At 42.2% G+C, this 20,975-nt stretch overlaps 1 protein-coding gene across 1 annotated transcript in view; it reads left to right on the forward strand.

The window, feature by feature from the left end:
* LOC144686124 (carboxypeptidase M-like) overlaps positions 1 to 20,975 on the forward strand; it is a 37,538-nt gene that overhangs the window by 11,181 nt on the left and 5,382 nt on the right. The window contains exons 5-7 of the mRNA XM_078551268.1: positions 3,533 to 3,688; positions 10,629 to 10,781; positions 20,580 to 20,728. Of these exons, the coding sequence (XP_078407394.1) occupies positions 3,533 to 3,688; positions 10,629 to 10,781; positions 20,580 to 20,728 (458 nt within the window). The remainder of the gene's footprint in view (positions 1 to 3,532; positions 3,689 to 10,628; positions 10,782 to 20,579; positions 20,729 to 20,975) is intronic.

The following is a 20,975-nucleotide window of genomic DNA, read 5'->3' on the forward strand; positions in this document are numbered from 1 at the left end:
ATTCTCCTCATCTCTGTCAAATGAGCGACCCCTTAATTTTAAATCCTGACCCCTAGTTCTAGATTCTCACACAAGAGGAAACATTCTCTTCACATTCACCCCGTCAAGACCCCTCAGGATCTTAAAGGTTTTGATCAAGTAACCTCTTACTCTTTTAAACTTCAGTGGATACAACCCTACCTGTCCAACCTTTCCTCATAAGACAACCTGCCCATTCCTGGGATTAGCCTAGTAAATCTTCTCTGAAATGTTTCTAACGTATTTACATCTTTCCTTAAATAAGGAGACCAATATGTACACAGTACTCCAGATGTAGTCTCACCAGTGCCCTGTACAACTGAAGCATAACCTCCCTACTTTTGTATTTAGTTCCCCTCACAATATACGATAACATTCTATTAGCTTTCCTAATTACTTGCTGTGCCTGCACGCTAACCTTTTATGATTCATGCACTAGGACACCCAGATTCCTCTGAATTTCAGAGCTCTACAATCTCTCACCAGTCAGATAATATGCTTCTTTTTTATTCTTCCTGCCAAAACGTACAAGTTCACATCTTCCCACATTATATTCCATTTGCCAGATCTTTGCCCACTCACTTAACCTAACTATGTCACTTTGGAGACTTTTCACGTCCTCTTCACAACTTACTTTCCTACCTACCTTTGACATGAGGATTACCACCCCAGAGTGGTTCCCTCATGATGCTGGTAGAGTTTTTATCCCAAAGATGTACCATGGCATTCCTCATAGGAAGTCTCAGTCTGGAACATGAGAATTTAGCTGCCAGTCAGCCCTGGATCTTTAAGGCATTTTTTTAATTAGGCAAATCTAGGTAATGAGAGAACTTATAAATTGCTTATATCAATCAGAGGAAAGCTGTGGCTGCTTATAAATTTTAGGCTCCAGGTCAATGACTGGAATATTGGAACAGGATTAAGGCCATTCAGCTCCCTGGATCTGTTCCACCATTCAATTAGACTTTTGGTGATCATCACCTCAACTCCATTTACCAACCTTAGCTCGATAGCTCAAATTGCAACAACTCCTTAGTCTGCACAAATGATCCCACACAAGTGCACACTGATCACTTCCGTAAAGTTTAATTTTTTTTTAAAGTATTAATTCCCTAAATTTGTAGCCACAACATGAAGAAAGAGAGAATGATATCCACCATACTTCTCATCTATATGAACCAACAGCCACTCCAATGTAGCATTGGCAGTTACATCAGCCACTTACTGACTGTTCTTCATATCCTTACCATGGAACAGCTATATGTCTGGTTGGGAAGGTCATGGGTTCAAGCTCCACTCCGAAGTTTGTAATCCAGACTGACTTCAGAGTGGTATAGAGAAAGTGCTGCATTCCTGAAGGCATCATTTTTTTTGGATCAAACACTATACTTAGATCCTGCCTGCTATCTCAGGCAGATGTAAAAAAAATCCCAGGAAGGATGGGGAGTTCTCTTGGTCAATGTTTATTCCTTAATCCCAACACAACTAAAACAGATCATCTGATCATTCATCTCATTATTTGTGAGGCATTGCTACTCTCAAATTGACTGCTGCATCAAGATTAATTACAAGAGTAACTGCATTTCAAGGGTACTTCATTAGCTGTGAAACATTTTGAGTGATCCTGAGTTCTTCCTTTCCTGTTATGGGAACCTACAGTGGAATGTTGGCAAGCTTCTTAATTCTCGCAAAAGGAAATCACATCTGAATCTGATCTGAACTTCAACCAGCGTTCACACTGTGATGATCCTGTTAGAGACCATTAACATTTAAAGAGAAATCTGAACACCTTGTGATTAACTGATGGAGCTAGGCCACAAGATTTCATATTTTTATACAAAAACGAACTTTATTGTATATAAAAAGAATTAAGCAAAGCAAGAACTATGAACTTAACACTTTAGTTTAAAACTACCTATGCTATGAACTCAGTTCCACTTTTTAATTATCCCCAAGAGTTCCTTATACATTACTAGAATCTTGAAGGTTCATTCACTTTTCCTGAGACCAGCCCAAAAGTATGCCACAGTCGACCAGAAATCACTTTGATTTTTCCTCAGTGTTCCAGCTATTTTCCGAGATATGACATTTCATGGGGATCCTTCTATTAGCTTTTGGCTAAGTGATCCTCCCAAATTCTCTTCAAAAACCTTAGGACTGTGAGCTTCTCAGCTCAAACTTAGGCTTCACTGCATTCGTGCTTAGGGTTTTAATTATCAGAAAAAACCCTGGTTCCTAAAGCCCTCCATGCTCCCACAGCCTCTGTATAGTAACTGGTCCCAAAGCTGATTCCCAGCTTCTGGCAGATGTTTTCTTTCTGCCTGTTCCAAGCTGACTGCTTCCAAGCTAACTGCATACTGCCTTCTACCACAAGGCTCTATGCGGATCACTATAGATCTCTTCTAACTTGGAGCTAGGCAAATCTTCCAGTTTCTTTTCCCCTCACAAAATCCAAACTGAGCTTAAGCCCCACTCACATTACATGTGTTGAATGATAAAATTAGTATTTTCATTGTTTAAAGTGCAGGCCTGACTAACAATCATCTCCCGTTGCCTCTCTCAATCCAGTAAGATGCAGTCCACACAAAAACAAAAATGCAACTGCCTGCTTTCTGAGCAAACACCCAGATAATTGAAAAAAGAACCCTCTACCTCCACAACCCATCCCTATGATGATGTGGCATGCTTTGCAATGGTATCAAACAGAATTGCAAACCAATTATTTTACCTTTGACACAACTCTTTGATCCTATAACCCATATGAATAATTTTTATCTCTGATGGAGCTTTATGACCTCTTTCCCATAATTGATAGTTTTTAGCCTTTTCTATGGAGATAATGATAGACACCTTGGCTCTACCAACAGATCCAGAAATGGGTTATCCATTGTTCATACTTCTATCTCTGACCTTGAAGATAAACATAGGTTCACTTTTAACTGTAATTAACTTCAAGCTTGTTTGAATTGTGTTTACTTCAGTGTTGCTTTTCGATTTCTCAATCAGATACCCCAATTTATCTACAGTTAAAACTTTAATTCCTAAAACTATGTTATATTCTAAAACATGTGAATTATGAAGTAGATATTCACAGCAACACTTACATTTTCCGTAGGCTTCACTTAATAGTGATCAGGAACTGGAACCCCAGCAGATTTTCACCTAGCTCTCATAAGAGAACAATTAGTGATTATAATGCTCTAGCTGCTGCCTGATTGATATGAGCTTACTCAGCGAAAACTAGAGCCGAGACATTCTGAGTCTATTTGGCTTGGTATCACACTGATCGGTGCTTTTATCGGTGAAATCATTCACCGAGCATGAGTAATTAATAATTATTTCTGACTGTCCTGCCCTGTTGTATAGTTTAAGTGAGTTTAAGCGTGTATGATGCACTTTTGCCAAAATAGGATCAGTTTCCATTCTGAAGAATTTCTGAATAAAGTTTCATTTCTGGGACAAAAGTTTTGAAGTGAATATTATTTGAATATTATACTTTTGTTGTCTTTCGTAGGTAGCGACAACTATAGTCGGAGTCCTGATGATGATGTGTTCAGATACTTGGCAAAAATATATTCTTTTCACCATAAAATCATGTCCAAAGGGAATTTATGTAAGACAAAATTCCTGAATGGTGTGACGAATGGAGCTAAATGGTACAGGATAAAAGGCAAGTCATTAATATAGAAGACTGGCTCATATCACAGATTATGGAACATCCTGTTCCCTCTTTGGACCTTTCTGATTATCTTTAGTCCTCACATTTTGCATTTTGAAGTTTCACAGTTAATGTTGTTAATGTGGTATAAAATATTCACACCACACATTGTTAATGTTAAGTAATGTCATGGTGGTAAAAGGCATAGGGATTGTAATGAACACAAGCCATAACACAAGATGCAGAACCGCATGCATTTATTTTATTCTGAGTTTCCTTTAACTCTAATTTATTTTCCCCAAACTTGCATATGGGATACTTGCCTTTATTAGCTGAGGCATAGAATATAAGAGCAGGGGGGTTATGCTGGAACTGTATAAAACGCTGATTAGGCCACAGCTAGAGTATTGCATGCAGTTCTGGAATCCACATTATAGGAAGGATGTGATTGCACCAGAGAGAATGCAGAGGAGATTTACCAGGATGTTGCCTGGGCTGGAGAGTTTTAGTTATGAGGAGAGATTGGATAGACTGGGGTTATTTTCCCTGGAACAGAGGAGATTGAGGGGGGACATGATTGAGGTGTATAAAATTATGAGGGGCATAGATAGGGTAGACAGGAAGGAACTTTTCCCCTTGGTGGAGGGATCAGGAACCAGGGGGCATAGATTTAAGGTAAGGGGCAGGAGGTTTAGAGGGGATGTGAGGAAGAATTTTTTCACCCAGAAGGTGGTGGGAATCTGGAACTGACTGCCTGAAAGGGTGGTAGAGGCAGAAACCCTCATAATATTTAAGAAGTATTTGGATGTGCACTTGTGATGCCATGGCAAACAAGGCTATGGGCCTAGTGCGGGAAAATGGGATTAGAATAGTTAGGCACTTGTTTGACCAGCGCAGACTCAATGAGCCGAAGGGCCTTTTTCTGTGCTGTAGACTTCTATAAATGCTGATTTGTTCTCCTCTCCTCAGCTTTGTACCAATGAGACACCATTAACTGTTTCCAACCCAAGCAGAATGGACATCTATCTGGCTTCCAACTGTACAGCTGAAAGCTGGTTGTTGAGAGGTTCTGCAATCTATTGTTTTATGCTCTTTTCCTGCCCTATGAGAGAAAACTTGGCCAATATCTGAACTCAGTATGTGAGTGGCCGTATATTAACACATATCCTGCTGCTCAGCTTTGTAGTCCCTTGGGTTCCAAAATCTTGCACAGAATGAGAATACTTTCCAGTGAGGAAGAAAAACTCCACTGGAAAAGTGCTACAACTGTGGCTAACCAGAAAAGTTGAGGATTGTATGAGATTAAATGAAGAGGCTTCCAATGTTGCTAAAAAAGTTAAACCTGATTTTAAAAATCAGCAAAGGATGGTCAAGAAATTGATTACGAGGGAGAAAATGGAATTTGCGAGTAAACAAGCAAGAAATATAAAAACAGATTGAAAGACCTTTTAAATTTGTAAAAGGGAAGAAATTAATGAAAATTAACATAAGTCTCTTAGATGCAGAGACAGAAGTTATAATGGGGAATAAGGAAATGGCAGAGACAGTAAACAAATAATTTGTCTCTATCTTCACTGCAGAAGTACGTTCCAGAAATTGTGGGAACCAAGTTCTAAGGAGAGTGTGGAACTTTAAGTGTTTAATATTAGTGAAGAATAAGTACTACTGAAATGAATGAAACTAGAAGCTGATAAATCTCTTGGATATGATTACCTGCATCCTAGGTTTTTAAAAGCGGTGGCTCCAAAGATATTGGATGTATTGGTTTTGATCTTCCAGAATTCCCTAAATTTTACAACTGACACCATGGATTGGAAGGTAGCCAATGTAAGCCTGTTGTTCAAGAAAGGAAGAAGAGAGAAAATGGGGAACAATACGCCAATCAGCCCGATATCAAAGAGAAAGCAAAGAGACTGCAAAAAGATGTGGACCAGTTAAGCGATTGGGCAAAAAGATGACTGATGGAGAAGAATGTGGGGACATATGAAATTATCCACTTTGGTAGGAAGAATGGAAAAGCAGATTTTTTAAAAATGTGACAGACAATAAATATTGGTGTTCAGAGGGATGTGGCGTCCTTTGTAAATGAATCACAAAGTTAAAATGAAGATATAGCAAGCAATTGGGAAAGCAAATGGTATGTTAGATTTTATTGCAATGTGTTTGGAGTATAATAGTAAGGATGTTTTGCTTCAATTGTTTTTAGGGATTTACTGAGACCGCCTGGATTACAATGTTTGGTTGAAGTCTCCTTACCTAAGAAAGGATGTACTTGTCTTAAAGAGGGTGCACCCGAGGTTCACTAAATTGGTTCCTGGGATGAGAGGGTTGGCCTATGAGGAGAAGTTGAGTAGAATGGGCCTATATTCTCATTTGAAATGTATAAACTTCTTAGAGGTTTGACAGAGTAAATGCTGAAAAGCTGTTTCTCCTGGCTAGGGAGTCTAGAACTGAGAGGTCACAGCCTCAGGATAAGGCGTTGGCCATTTAGAATTGAGATGAGGAAAAACTTCACTCAGATGGTTGTGAATCTTAGGAATTCTGTATCCCAGAAAGCTGTAGATGTTCAGTCCATAAGTGTATTCAAGAACACAAGAAATAGAAACAGGAGTAGGCCATATGGCCCACATTCAATATGGCCATTCAATACGATTGTGGCTGAACTTGGGCTCAACTCCACTTTCTCGCTCACTCCCCATATCCCTTGATTCTCTGAGAGACCAAAAATCTGTCCATCCCAGGCTTAAATAAAGTCAATGATGGAGCATCCGCAACCCTCTGGGGTAGAAAATTCCTAAAATTCATAACCCTTTAAGAGAAGGAATTTTGCTTCATTTCAATCCTAAAAGATTGGCCCCTTAACCTTAGATTGTGCCCCCATGTTCTAAATTCCCCAGTCAGCGGAAACAACCTCTCAGTGCCTACCCCACCAAGACCCTTCAGAATCTTGTGCGATTCAATGAGATCACCTCTCATTCTTCTAAACTCCAGAGAATATAGGATTTACTCAGCCTCTCATCATAGGACAACCCTCTTCCCCAGGGACCAATCTAGTGAACCTTCGCTGTACTGCCTCCAATGCAAGTATATCTTTCCTTAAACAGGGAAACCAAAACTGCACACAGTTTTCCAGGTGTGGTATCACCAAAGTTCCACACAATTGCAGCAAGTCCTTTATTCCTGTACTTCAACGCCCTTGCAATAAAAGGCCAACATGCCATTTGTCCTCCTACTTGCTTGCTGTACTTTGCATGCCAACTTTCAAAGTTCCTTGTACGAGTACACCCAAGTTTCTCTGAACATCAACATTTATAAGTTTCATGCCTTTTAAAAAATATCCTGCTTTTCTATTCTTATGACCAAAGTGAATAACCTTACACTTTCCCACATTATACTCCATATGCTATTTTGTTGTCCTCTCACTTAACCTGTCTATATCTCTTTGCAGCCCCTCTGTGTCCTTCACACAACTTACATTTCCGCCTAGCTTTGTACCGTCATCAAAATTAGATACATTACTCTCACTGTCTTTGACTAAATCATTAATATAGATTGTAAAGTCATCATTGAGCATGTTCAAGACAGAAATCGATAGATTTCTGGACTTCAAGGGATATAGAATCGTGCGGGAAAGTGGCATTGAGGTAGATGATTAGCCATGATCTAATTGAATGGTGGAATAGGCTCGACGGGCTGAATGGCCTACTCCTGTTCCTATGATCTTATGAAAAAGTTGAGACCTCAACACTGAGCCTTGCAACACTCCACCAGTCACAGCCTGCCAACTTGAAAATTCCCATTTATGCCTACTCTTTGCTTATTGTCCATTAACCAATCCTCTATCCATGCTAATACATTACCCCTAACTCCATGAGCCCCTAATTTGCCTATTAACCTTTTATGTAGCAACTTATCAAATACCTTTTGGAAATCCAGGTATACTACATTTACTTGTTTCCCTTTATCTACCCTAATAGTTACATCCTCAAAAAACTCTAATAAATTTATCAAATACGATTTCCCGTTCATAAAACCACGTTGACTTTGTATGATCATACCATGCTTTACTAAGTGCATTTTTAAGACTTCCTTAATAATAGATTCCAGCACTTTCCTGATGACTTATGTCAGGCTAACTGACCTGCAGTTCCCTGTTTTCACTCTCCCTCCTTTCTTGAATAGCGGTGTTACATTTGCTAACTTCCAATCTGCTGGGACCATTCCAGAATCTAGGAAATTTTGGAAAATCATAGCCAGAGCACCACTATTTCTGCAGCTATATCTTTTAGAACACTAGGATGTAGGCCATCAGGTCCTGGATTTTTCACCATCACGTTTCTCCAATGCTTTTTCCCTGCTGATATTAATTTCCTTCCTTCCTCACTCTTTTTAGTACATATGTTACCCCCTATTACTGGTATGCAACTTGTGTGTTCTACTGTGAAGACAGACAAAAAGGGCAGAATTTTGCCCTTGGCAGGGGTGCTTGGCGGGGGTGGTTGGGAAGCAGACCGCCACCCGCGATCGGCACCGGACCGCGATTTCATGCTGGCGGGCCAATTAAGGCTTGCCTAGCGTGAAACGCGAGCAGCAGCGCTGAGCACTGCCTGTACGGAGGTGGGGGGAGGGTAAAAGGGCCGAATGCAAACTTCACGCACGCGCGCGAGTGAGCGCTTCATAGTTTCCCTGAGCCACAGAGCTGCCTCAGGGAGATGAAGAGATATGAAAAAATAAATAGAAATGTAATGAAACATGTCCCCTCATGTGACTCTGTCACATGAGCAGGGACATGTTATTAATGAAAAATTAAAAGTTTTTATTTTATTTTTATTTGCTTTTGGAAACCTCATCCCGCCCATACCTTTATATCACTTTTTGCTAGCCTTTGCTGGTCCCTAAAAGACTCCCTCCCAATCCTCAGATATACTAAAATTCTTTCCAACCCTATTAGCCTCTTCTTTTAATCTAATACTTTCCTTAACATCCTGAGATTTTGTTTTTCTTTTGAATATATTTTTATTGAACATTTTGAACTGTTTCTTTAAATGTTTCCTACTGTTAATTTATGGCCATTCCTTTTGGTCTATTTACCCAATCAACTTTGAGCTAATTCTCACCCCCACCCCCCAACACACCTATGTAATTGATTTTGTTTAATTTAAAATTCTTGTTTGTGATTGGAGTGTGTCACTTTCAAATTTAGCATTGAATTCAATGGTACTATGATCACTATTTCCCAGTGGATCTTTTAATATGGTATTACTAATTAATCCTGCCTCATTACACAATACTAGATCCAAAATAGCTTTATCCCTGGTTCTACAATGTATTGTTCTCAGAATCTGTCACAAAAACTTTCTACAAACTTATCTTCTGGACCACCCTTGCCAGTTTGATTGGTCGAGTCTACATGAAAATTAAAGTCCCCCACAATCATTACATTGCCTTTGTTACATACTCCAATAATTTCTTGTTTAATGCTCTGTCCATTGTCTATCTACAGTTAGGGGCCTATAAACTTTTCCCACCAAAATTTTCTGACACTTGCTATTCCCAATCTCCACACATGCTGATTCTATTTCATGATCTTTTGAGCCAAGATTCTTTCTCACTAATGTCCTTATGTCACCCTTGACTATTAGGGAAACTCCTTCTCCTTCACCATTCTGTCTTTTCAAAATATCGTGTACCCTGGAATATTTATTTCTAAACCTTAGTCACCTCGTAACGATGTTTCTGTAATGGTGTTTAGAACCATTTAGATCAATTTGTGTCACTAGTTGATCAACTTTATTGCGGATACTTCGCACATTCAGATAAAGATCTTTTAATATAATTTTTTACTGCTATTCCCTGCATGGACCTAAATTTTCTGATCCTTCCTGTCCCACTCTGCTTGCCTTTACCCGCATCGCTACACTGTTCTATTGCCTTGACTTTTTTCTTTGGATTTCTAAATCTCCCTTCACCGAGCTCTCTCCCCACCATGCAACTTGTGTGTCCTACTGTGAAGACAGACACAAAGGGCAGAATTGAAAGCCCTATCCACAGCCCTGATTATAGGATTCACCAGGACACTGGTTCCAGACCAATTTAAGTGAAGCCAATCCCAACAGCACAGCTCTCTCTTTCAAGACTGATATTAATATATTTTTGGGTACCAAGAGAATTAAGAGCTATGGGGATAGGGGCAGGAAAGTGGTATTGATGCGGGGCAGAGCAGGATTGAAGGGCTGTGTGGTCTGATTCTGCTTCTATTTCTCACATTCTAACCAATTTTGGAGCAATGTGCTTTGATTTGGTGTTTGAAACTTCTCCAAGCATTATGTGAATTGATAATTCAGTTATCACTGAATAATTTTGATAACATTGATAGGGTGAGATGGCGTAGGTAGGAGGAGGCTTGCTTGGAGCATAAACACTGGTATAAGTCTTGTTGGGCTAAATGGCCTGTTTCTGTGCTGTAAATACTGTGTAGTTTCAAGAACCTTTTCTCTGCTAAAACCTTCCTAAGCCTACATCATTTGGCACCAACCTAGGAATCTTACACAAAGCCCAAAGTAGTGTAGAGAATGGAAGTACTGGCACAGCGGAGAGATACGAAGTGTAAGGTGATATCTCCATACGATAGATCAGTGATAAATGTGACCTGAGAGTGTCTGATGCTGACATTCAGTCTAAAGAGATAAATTGAAGATCCCTCGCTTCATTTAAAAAAAATCACAAAAAAATCCAAAAACATACTCTGAGCTCTCCATCTTTTGATGTTTTAATATTATTGATTGCTTTGTAGATATCACATCTTATAACACGCTAGCACAGCTGGATCAGAAAGGTCTATGTGTAAAGAGCATATGTGGAAAGCCTGTGCAGAGAAATTTTCATATGAAGATTTAGCACATGCCTCAGCTCCAGATACATCTGTCTGACAGTTTTCAATATCTCTCACTAGGCGGTATGCAAGACTACAATTATGTATGGGGCCAGTGCTGTGAGCTGACGTTAGAGCTGTCTTGTTGCAAGTACCCAAATGCAGCACAACTGCCACGCTTCTGGGAACAGAACAAAGTTCCACTCATCTTCTTAATCCAGCAAGTCCATTTAGGTACATGTATACATTGCTGTATATCTTAAAGCTTGTGGGGGGCAGTTTTCTGAATATGGTCTTTCGCTAGTGTCTTCCACTGAAAAATTCTCATGATTTTTCATCCACGGATTTCAACGGGTGGAAAACTGTGGTCAACATGGCGGCTGTGTCGGGATGCACTGCCCACAGATGTGGTCGGGGATGAAAACAACATCGACTTACGTTAATAATAGCGCCATTAACCCAAAATGTCCCAAGGTGCTTCACGTTGTTATCAAAGGTTTTTCTTTGGCACCAAGCTGTATAAGGGCAGTTGACTGGGTCAAGGAGGTAAGTTCTAAGGAGCGTCTTAAAGGGATGAGGGAAAGTTAAAGAAGAAGAGAGGTTTAGGGAGGGAATTCTAGAGTTTAGGGCTAAGGCAGCTGAAGGAACGGCCACCAATGGTGGAGTGATTAAAACTGAGGATGTGCAAGAGGACAAAATTGGAGGAATGTAGGTGGTTCTGAATTGGACATCCATTGGTCACCAGTTACGCGCCCACTGATATTCAGTTCCAACAGCATGTATAAAATTCAGAAAATGTGATTCAGTCTGTTTGATGGCTCTGCCCAAGTCTAATTACACTGTATGGTTTCCAACTATTGATGCAGTATTCAGGAAATAAAATGGATGCACTGCAGAAGGAAAATCAGTTATGGGCTTGTGATTGTCCTTGCCTGATTTTCTGCTGTGTGCAGATGATCCATTGTACACAGGTGGTGATGACAAAAATCCACCTCAATAACTCTGACTCCAGCTTAGAGCATCAAGCACTAACGTGGAATTTGTGGCATCCATTGTAAATCAATACCATTTTGCATTATTAGCCATTAATCAGCACATTTTTGGCATTTTGACAGTTTGCATTAAGGTATCACCAACACAGAAAATAATAAGACCTTACTGTTGCAGGGCAGAGAACAGCATAAAAACTGCCAGTAGAGCCAATAGCGGTAAGATAAAAGCAAAATACTGAGGATGCCGGAAATCTGAAATAAAAACAGAAAATACTGGAAAAACTCAGCAGGTTTGACATCATCTGTGGAGAGAGAAACAGAGTTAACATTTTGAGTCTGTATGAGCCAATAGCAATGTTATTCCAGCCTTCCCTTTGCTTTAACTCCAAGTTCTATTGGTTCCAGCAGTGGAAGATACAGCCACTGGTCTCCAGTTTCCTTTAACTTTTCCTTAACTGGAAATTGGTGTTGCATCTGAATTAGGACAATTGAACTAAGACCTCAGTATTGCATATCTATTAAAGGGCTTTGTCACCTGTTGAAGTATATTGCAGTACACTCATGCAGACCATACAACAATAATCCAGCGAATATTTTAATAATATCCATCCATTTTCACACCGCTTCTCCTGGTGAGGGTTGCATTGGCAGAAAGCTGAGCAGGGCCGACCAGACTTCCCTTTCACCAACCTAGGTCCAACCATCTTCAGCTGCTTCATCAATGGCCTTCCTTCCATCATAAGATCAGAAGTGGGGATGTTCGCTGATGATTGCACAATGTTCAGCACCATTCGCGACTGCTCAGATACTGAAGCAGTCCATGTGTAAATACAGCAAGACCTGGACAATATCCAGGCTTGGGCTGACAAGTAGCAAGTAACATTTGTGTCACACAAGTGCCAGGCAATGACCATCTCCAACAAGAGAGAACCTAGCCATCACCCCTTGATGACATTACCATTGCTGAATATCCCACTATCTACATCCTGGGGGTTACTGTTGACCAGAAACTGAACTGGACTAGCCATATAAATATTGTGGCTAGAAGAGAAGGTCAAGGCTAGGAATCCTGCAGCGAGTAACTCACGTGCTGACCCCCCAAAGCCTGTCCACTATCTACAAGGTACAAGTTCAGGAGTCTGATGGAATACTCTCCACTTGCCTGGATGAGTGCAGCTCCAACAACACTCAAGAAGCTTGACATCATTCAAGGACAAAGCAGCCGCTTGATTGACACCCCATCCACAAACATTCACTCCCTCCACCACCGACGCACAGTGGCAGCAGTGTGTACCATCTACAAGATGCACTGCAGGAACTCACCAAAGCTCCTTAGGCAGGACGTTCTAAACCCATGACTGCTACCACCTAGAAGGACAAGGGCAGCAGACGCATGGGAACACCACTGCCTGGAAGTTCCCCTCCAAGCCACTCACCATCCTGACTTGGAAATATAACACCGTTCCTTCACTATCACTAGGTCAAAATCCTGGAACTCCCTCCCCAACAGCACTGTGGGTGTACCCACACCACATGACCTGCAGTGGTTCAAGGAAGCAGCTCACCACCAGCTTGTCAGGGGCAATTAGGGATGGGCAATAAGTGCGACACCCACATCCCATGAATGAATTAAAAAAGAGCTATCTCACCTTCTTTATTCAACCCCCTCGGTTAGTTGCAATAAGGTTCATTTAAAAGGGACCCCTTCCCCCGTGGATACCTTTTCCCAGTCAAAATGTATTTATTTTTTAGAAGGAGCCAATTTAACCAGGCTTTCTTGAGTCAAAGAAAGAGTAAGTTTATTAGTTAATAAAAACCCAAGAAGTATAATAAAAATGCAACACACATACACACAGATCAGAAATGAGAAGTTAAGAGTCCAAATAAAAGTTTAAAAAGATATACAATTCAGTCTTTGGCTTGTCCGTGAGGCATAGTTGGCGAAGCGTTCTGGTCATTAAGTTGGAATATTCTGGTAGAGCTGACTTTGGCAGTTTCGCAGTAGGATTGGAGATACTTGGTTCTGCAGGTTAGCTGAAGAAGCTGTCCTACTTCCTTTTCAATTGTGGCTTCTGCTGACTTGCCTCTGGCAACAGAGAGAGGGAGACTTCATCTGCAACTGCAGGGGTGACTAGTTGATCTTCATCTTGCTGACACACACACACAGCATACCAGCACACTAGCACTGTTCTGCAGCTAGCTTTTTAACCAATTTTTCCCTGTGTATTCCTGTAAGGGAAAATAACCATGCCTTGCACCCAGAGTCTGTCTTCTTTGATCTCCCACCAGTTTACATATTCTGAGATATGAATCAACAGGAGATAGATTTTAGATGCCTGCTCAGACATGGTAATCGGTCTTTTGTCTCTACAACCACAGGAGATTAAAGTTCAGTCTTTTGCATCTTTCCTATCTCCCTTTTAAGTGTCTTTGCTTGAAGAAGACCATGACACCTTTTCAGGTGCGACATTCCATGTTCTCTCAGGACAGGTCTGTCAGTATAATCCACCTTGGAATTTTTCCAGGAAATGATCTCTTTACATTATCAGCCATCTACTGCTCAGTGTCCTTGCTTGTATGTCTTTAAAAACACACACATCTTTCTTAAAAAGCTCAGCATGCCTGTAAGTATTTCATGGCTGTAATCGGCTTTTCATGGCACTTGCCACACACATTATCGTTCTAGCCTTGGTCAATATTATCACTTCAGTTCTAACCAGTTCTATAAGTTCTGGACAGGGCATCTGCAATCACATTTGATTTCCTGGCAATGTGGGTGATTTTTTAAGTGGTACAGTTGGAGAAACAAACTCCAAAGGAATAACCTGGCATTCTGTGTCTTAAACTTTTCCGCAAAGGTTAAAGGGTTGTGGTCAGTATAGGCTTGTCTCTCTGTATCCATTTTGGACCTATATCTCAAAGTGTTTGAGAGCCAGTAATAAATCAAGGGCTTCCTTCTCCACTGTGGAGTACTGTTTGTGATCCTTGTTTAGTGTTTTGGAGTAGTACCCAATTGGTCTCTCTATCCCTGATTTGTTTTCTAGAAGGAGGACAGCCCCTACCCCAATGTCACTCGCATCGATGGCCACTTTAAATGTTTGGTTAAAGTCCAGAGCTGTAAGCACAGGCTTACCTATTAAAATGGCTTTCAGCTTTTCGAAAGCTGTCTGGCATTTCTCAGTCCTTTGCTTTTTCCTGTAGTAAGTCTGTCAACAGGGCGGTTACTGTGCTGAAGTTTGGGACGAACTTGCAGTAGAACCCACACGTCCCCAAGAACCCCATGATTTCCCGATTTGTTGTGGGAATGGGGAACTCTGCCACTGCTTGTACCTTTGCAGCCCTGGGCAGTACTTGTCCTTGACCCACTATGTGTCCTGGATAGGTCACTTGAGCCTTAGCGAACTCGCTCTTTGCGAGAATGACCACTAGGTCAGCTGACTGTACTTTCTGGAAGAGAGTTTCCAGTTCTTCTAAGTGAGTTTCCCAGGTCATCTGGGTATACTCTGCAATTGGATAAGCACGCTACTACCTGGTTCATCAGACTTTGAAAGATGGCTGGGGCATTTTGGAGTCCAAATGGCATGACTCAACACTGGTATAACCCACCGGAGTTACGAAGATGGAGATTTCCTTCCCGTGGGCTGTCAAGGGAACCCGCCAATATCCCTTGAGTAAAGCTATCTTTGTAATGTGGCTGCTTTATCTACCCTATCTATACAGTCTTCCAGGTGGGGTATTGGGTAGGAGTCGGCTCCGGTCACTGCATTAACTTTTCAGTTGTCAATGGAGAACCTTGTGGAGCTGTCCAACTTGGGCACAAGCACAACTGGGGAGCTCCAGCTACTGATGCTAGGCTCTATTAGTTGGTGCTCCAGCAAGTAGTTAACTCCTCCTGAACCTGGGCCAGCTTTTCTGGCCCTAGCCGATAGGGAGGTTGCCTTAGGGGAGGAGCCTCTCCCACATCCACATCATGTAGAGCTAGTATGGTGCAGCCTGGCTTGTCCCTGAATAAGCCTTTAAATGCAGTGAGTAGCTTGTCAAGTCTGCTTGCTGTTCTGCACTTTAGGTGGGTGAATAAGGAGTCTAAGTTCGCTAGTATCTTTGTGTTGGTTAGCCAAGTAGTAGGGGATTCAATATGGGCCTCACCCATGTCTCCCAACAGTTCATCCCCACTGCTACCCTCATCCTCTAGGTTGGTGGCAATGGACAGACCATTCATTACCTGCTTGTCCCCTTCTCGGCTGTGATATCACTTTATCATTTTGACATGACACAGCCATTGCTTTTTCCCCCAAATTGGGGTCTCAATTAGATAGTTTACTTCCCCAAGCTACTTTGCTGCTCTGTACAGGCCACTGAACTGGGCTTTTAAGGGTTCACCTGGTATTGGTAGGAGCACTAACACATGGGCTTGGATTTTCCATGCCCATTGGCATCGGGCATGTTCGGTGGCATGAGTGGACAAAATGGCGTGATTGATTTCACGACGGCGTGAAACCAGTTTGCGATCATCCACGTTTCCCGCCATCGACGTCTGGAACCTGATTGTAATACATCTGCATATCATTTCTCAGCCAGCTCACTGGAATCGTCCACCCCCCGCTGGATTGTCCACCCACGTCGGTGGGAAAACACACCGATGTGATTCACAACAGCATATATAAGGTGTGCACACAGTGGGCTGCACTTTGCTCAGGACTTCAAGGTTGCCTACCTTACTTCATTCAGCACTCGCAGTCATCAGCGCCAGGCTTCACAGACAGCACCACATCACTTTTAGGGGGGCTCATGGGCAGGTCTCTACCTACCAGATCAGCCATATGTGGGAGGCTTTTCAAAGGCTGCAGGGCTAGGGCTTGCTTGGGGAAGGGGGAGAAGTGGCCTCAGGCAAGGGAAGAGGCTGCAGGATGAGGGTTGTACTGGGGAAGTGGGTTATCCCAGGGTGTGTGTGGGGCACATGTTGATCTGTGCAAGTGGCCTCAAGATGGTGAGGGCTGAGGAGGCAGTCTCCAGAGCAGATGGGGCTAGAAGGATATGTGAGGGTATGTGTGTGAGAGAGTGAATGGTGATGTCCCTTGAGCTGACAGTGAGTGAGATACCAGTGAATGCATGATGGGTTTGAGTGTGTAAGTCTAGAGTGATGAGATGGTTGCCATACCCTGGCTGCACGGATGAGATCATTCATCCTCTATCTGCATTGGATTGGCCAACCTCTGTGCAACATTGGCACTGATCACCACTGCCATTACCTACCAAACTGGAGTGGTAATGTTGCTACCCCTGCTACGGCCTGAGCGGGGGTAGAGGACATCACAGCAAGCCTCCACGGTGTCCAAAAGGTGCTCAAGGGCTGCAGTCTTCTTGTCTTTCGGGGCCATGTCTTCTTTGCTGCAGTCCTGGGCTGGAAGCACTGAGCACGGCTATACTTTAAATGTGGTGCCTGGCGTGATGAAACAGCGAGGTGATGGCATGGCAGCCGAATTGGAGCCTGCCCACCATGGAAACGGTGTGTATCCTGAGAATGCATAATTAATGCGGCGAGTTTGGGACGATATGGCGTGAAAAGCCGCCATTGCGGCCGGCGGGTAAAATATAATTTTTCCCGCCTGATACTGCACTTGGTGCAAATCTGGGACAATTCCGCCCATAGTCTCCTGGCTCAAAGTTTTGGGCCCTGGCATGTTTGCCTGTTTCTTCATAGCTGTCTGGGAGATTTTTAAGCATTCTTGAGCCACATCACAGATTCTCATGAGTTGCTCCCGGAACACTGTTACATAGTCTAACATGGTGATTTCCTCCTCCTGTTCTAAAAACCTCTCCTTCATCAGTTTCAGAGGCCCTCGCACTTGATGCCCATAAACTAATTCAAACAGAGTAAAACCGGTGGACTCATTAGGTGAATCGCTGCTAGTGAACAGAAAAAAACCTAGCCCTTTATCCCAGTCATGGGGTGCTCGTGGCAGTGTGTCCTGATAAATTTGTTTTTAGGGTCTGGTGGTACCGTTCTAACTCTCCCTGCGACTGCGGGTGATACGCTGAAATCTTCAGCTAGGTTATGCCCAGGTTACCCATGACTTCCTGGAATATTTTGGACATGAAATTTGAGCCCTGATCCGACTGGATCTCAGTAATAGACCATACCTGGTAAAGAACTGGGCTAATTCACTCACCACTGGTTTGGCAGATATGGTTTTCAGGGGAACAGCCTCTGGGAAGCGGATAGCCTTATCCATGATAGTAAGGATATACTGGTAGCCCTACATAGTCCACTTGCTGAAAGGTTCCCCAAAAGCTGGCACGGGAATCATAGGTGCAGGTTTTATTGTAGGCTGGGGTTTTCCGATAACCTGGCAGGTGTGGCAGGTTCTGTAAAGCCTTACTACATCCCTGTGGAGGTGCAGCCAGTAAAAATGCTGGCTGATGCTAGCTCGGGTTTTGCGTATACCGATATGCCCAGCCACTGGAATTTTGTGAGCTAGTTGTAATATTTGCCTACGGCACCTTGGCGGCAACACTACCTGGTGGATCACTGTCCACTCCTTGTTTGGAGGTCTGTGAGAGGTCTCCATTTCCTCATTAGCACCTCATTTTTAATGTAGTAGCATTCAGGGAGTGCTTCTGCCTCAGCTTCAGTGTGGGCAATCTGAGCTAATGTTTTTAACAATGGGTCAGTTTGCTGGGCCGCTACCAAGGAAGATCTATTACCTCCTTAAGAGAGTCTTCTAAACTTCCGAAAAAGGTTTCAGATAACAAGATGGTAAGGTTTTTGGTCTGCAGTGCCACTTCAGACGCCACTGACAGAGCTTGTCTGGTCATAGACCGCGTTACCACACAGTCAAGGAAAATGCCAGGCACTTTCTCCTGCAGTTGTTTTGTCTCCCTGACCTCAGTTGGCTTCTCTGAGATCACTGGGGATGCGATTACCTTTGAACCCACCAGACCATTGCCGAGGAACAGGTCAACCCAACTCCGATGGTCACTGGTCTTGACACAAGGTCACACTCCAGGTGCACCCAGTATAAGGGGATGGACATGTACCTCCTTCAATCCCCTTTACCAATACCTTGACATTTACTGCACTCTCTGGTAGAAAGGTCATGTCTTTTCCCAGTAGTAGAATTTGGCCGGTCCCTATATCCCTCAGTATCACTATAGGCTTACTTGCCTCACCCTGGGGAAATGTGGCCACCCTTCCTTCAGATACAAAATCTTATAACTCTCAGGGATTTGTTTAACCTCATCCACACTGCTCAGTGTCCTTGCTTGTATTTCTTCCTTAAAAAGTTCAGTGTGCCTGTAAGTAATATGTTACTGTAATCGGCTTTTCATGACAATACAAAACTTGGAAGTATTGTGAACTGTAAGAATAGGATAAAATTTGAAAAGCACATGGACAAGTTAGTGGAATGGATGGACTTGTGGCAGATAAAATTTAATGCAGAGAAGTGATTAATTTTGGTAAGAAGATTGCAGAGAGTCAATATAAAATAAAGGGTACAATTCTAAAGCAGGTACAGGAGTAGAGGGACCTGGGTGTATATGTGCATAAATCATTAAAAGTGACAAGACAGGTTGAGAGCACAGTTAATAAAGCATACAGTATCCTAGGCTTTATTACAGGGGCATAGAATACAAAAGGAAGGAAGTTATGTTAAACCTGTATCAAACATTGATTCGGCCTCAGCTGGAGTATTACACTCAGTTCTGACCACCACACTTTAGGAAGGATGTGAAGGCATTAGAGAGGGTGGAGAAAAGATTCATGAGAATGGTGCCAGGGATGAGGAACTTCAGTTATGTGGACAGATTGGAGAAGTTGGGACTATTTTCCTCGGAGAAGAGAAGGTTGATAGGAGATTTGATAGAGGTATTCAAAATCATGTGGGGTCTGGACAGAGTAGACAGGAAAAACTATTCCCATTGCTGGAATGAGCAAGAATCAGGGGGTGCAGATTTAAGGTAGTTGGAATAAGAAGCAATGGCGAAATGAGGAAAAATGTTTTCACACAGCGAGTGGTAAGGATCTGGAATGCACTGCCTGAGAGTTTGGTGGAGGCAGATTTAATCAAGATATTCAAGAGGGAATTGGATTGTTATCTGAAAAGGAAGAATGTGCTGTGCTACGGAGAGAAGGCAGGGGAGTGGCATTAGGTGAATTGCTCCTTCTGAGAGCCAGCACAGACATGACAGGTCTACTTCTTGTAACCATTCCCTGATTCTATTTTAATGGAGGTGTTAACACTCTTTATTTTTGATAGATTAATGCCTCAGTTAAAGCTGTAGAGAGTAAAAGCATAACATCTCCGACTGTAATTTCTAATTTATTATTAATCTTTTTAATTACCAATATCATGGATGGATTTTAACTTGGCAATGTGCTAGGAGAGCGTGGGAACTCAAGTGTGAAAATCAATGCCTTTTTAAACCAACCACTATATTACCATATCATTTCTGGGTTTCCTGACCTATTAGCATGAGCGGATATGATGATGACCCACAAGGTGATTTCAATTCCTGTATTTGAAGGGACACTTCAAACATCTGACTTGATGGGAATTTGGGGTTGGGAGCAGCATGGAATCCAAACATTCAAACATTTTAGTGACGCCTCTCTGGATTTGCTACTGGAGACTGGAAAGGTCCAGATGCTCTTCCCTAATGATGAAGGAGAAAGCCTGCAGTGAAACAAAGAAGGTGTGGTTGGAGGTTGCCCATGAGGAGCAGCAGAAACTGAGTGTCACGCTCGTAGATTCAATGCCAAAAGCAGTTTAATGAGCCAAGCAGGGTAGGGATGGTGGGCACAATGGCACATTCACCTACATTCTGATGTGGGTATCACATGTAGCCTCTCACTCTAATTCTGCATTAAAATTCTCCCCACTACTTCAACTTTTCAGAAATGTGAAAGTTGTAGTTTGGAAATGAGTCTGAAGGTAGACATGTCTCTTTGTGTGCTTATTGTTTGATTTGAGGCTTACGCAACAGTTGACTAAGTTTGAACTATTTATAAACAGTAATTCACTTCACCTTTATCTTCCAGGATTAAAGGGCAGAGTTCTGGATGATAAGGGAAATCCTATTTCCAAAGCAATTGTAAACATTTTTGGCAGAAGTAATCTTGTCCCATACCAAACCAATTCTCTGGGAGAATACTACAGGCTTCTAATACCTGGGGAATATGTTCTTGAGGTAAGGCATGGAGGAGGTGTTGTTGTTAGATTTCCTATCCATTGATTATGAAAGGATTAGGAAACTACATATATTTTGAAATCTGTCACTGCCTTGGTTCTGTAAAATCACAGCTTTATAAAATGTGTTTTGTTTGTGAATGTGAGTATGGGTATGTATAATGGTCAAGGTGGAGGAAGACTAACGTGCTGAGAATGGATAGATTCATTTACACACCTGAAGGTATATAGCTGTCCTCCTTCTTCAA

The sequence above is a fragment of the Cetorhinus maximus genome, chromosome 10, assembly GCF_964194155.1.
Source record: "Cetorhinus maximus chromosome 10, sCetMax3.hap1.1, whole genome shotgun sequence".
Classification (NCBI taxonomy): domain Eukaryota; kingdom Metazoa; phylum Chordata; class Chondrichthyes; order Lamniformes; family Cetorhinidae; genus Cetorhinus; species Cetorhinus maximus.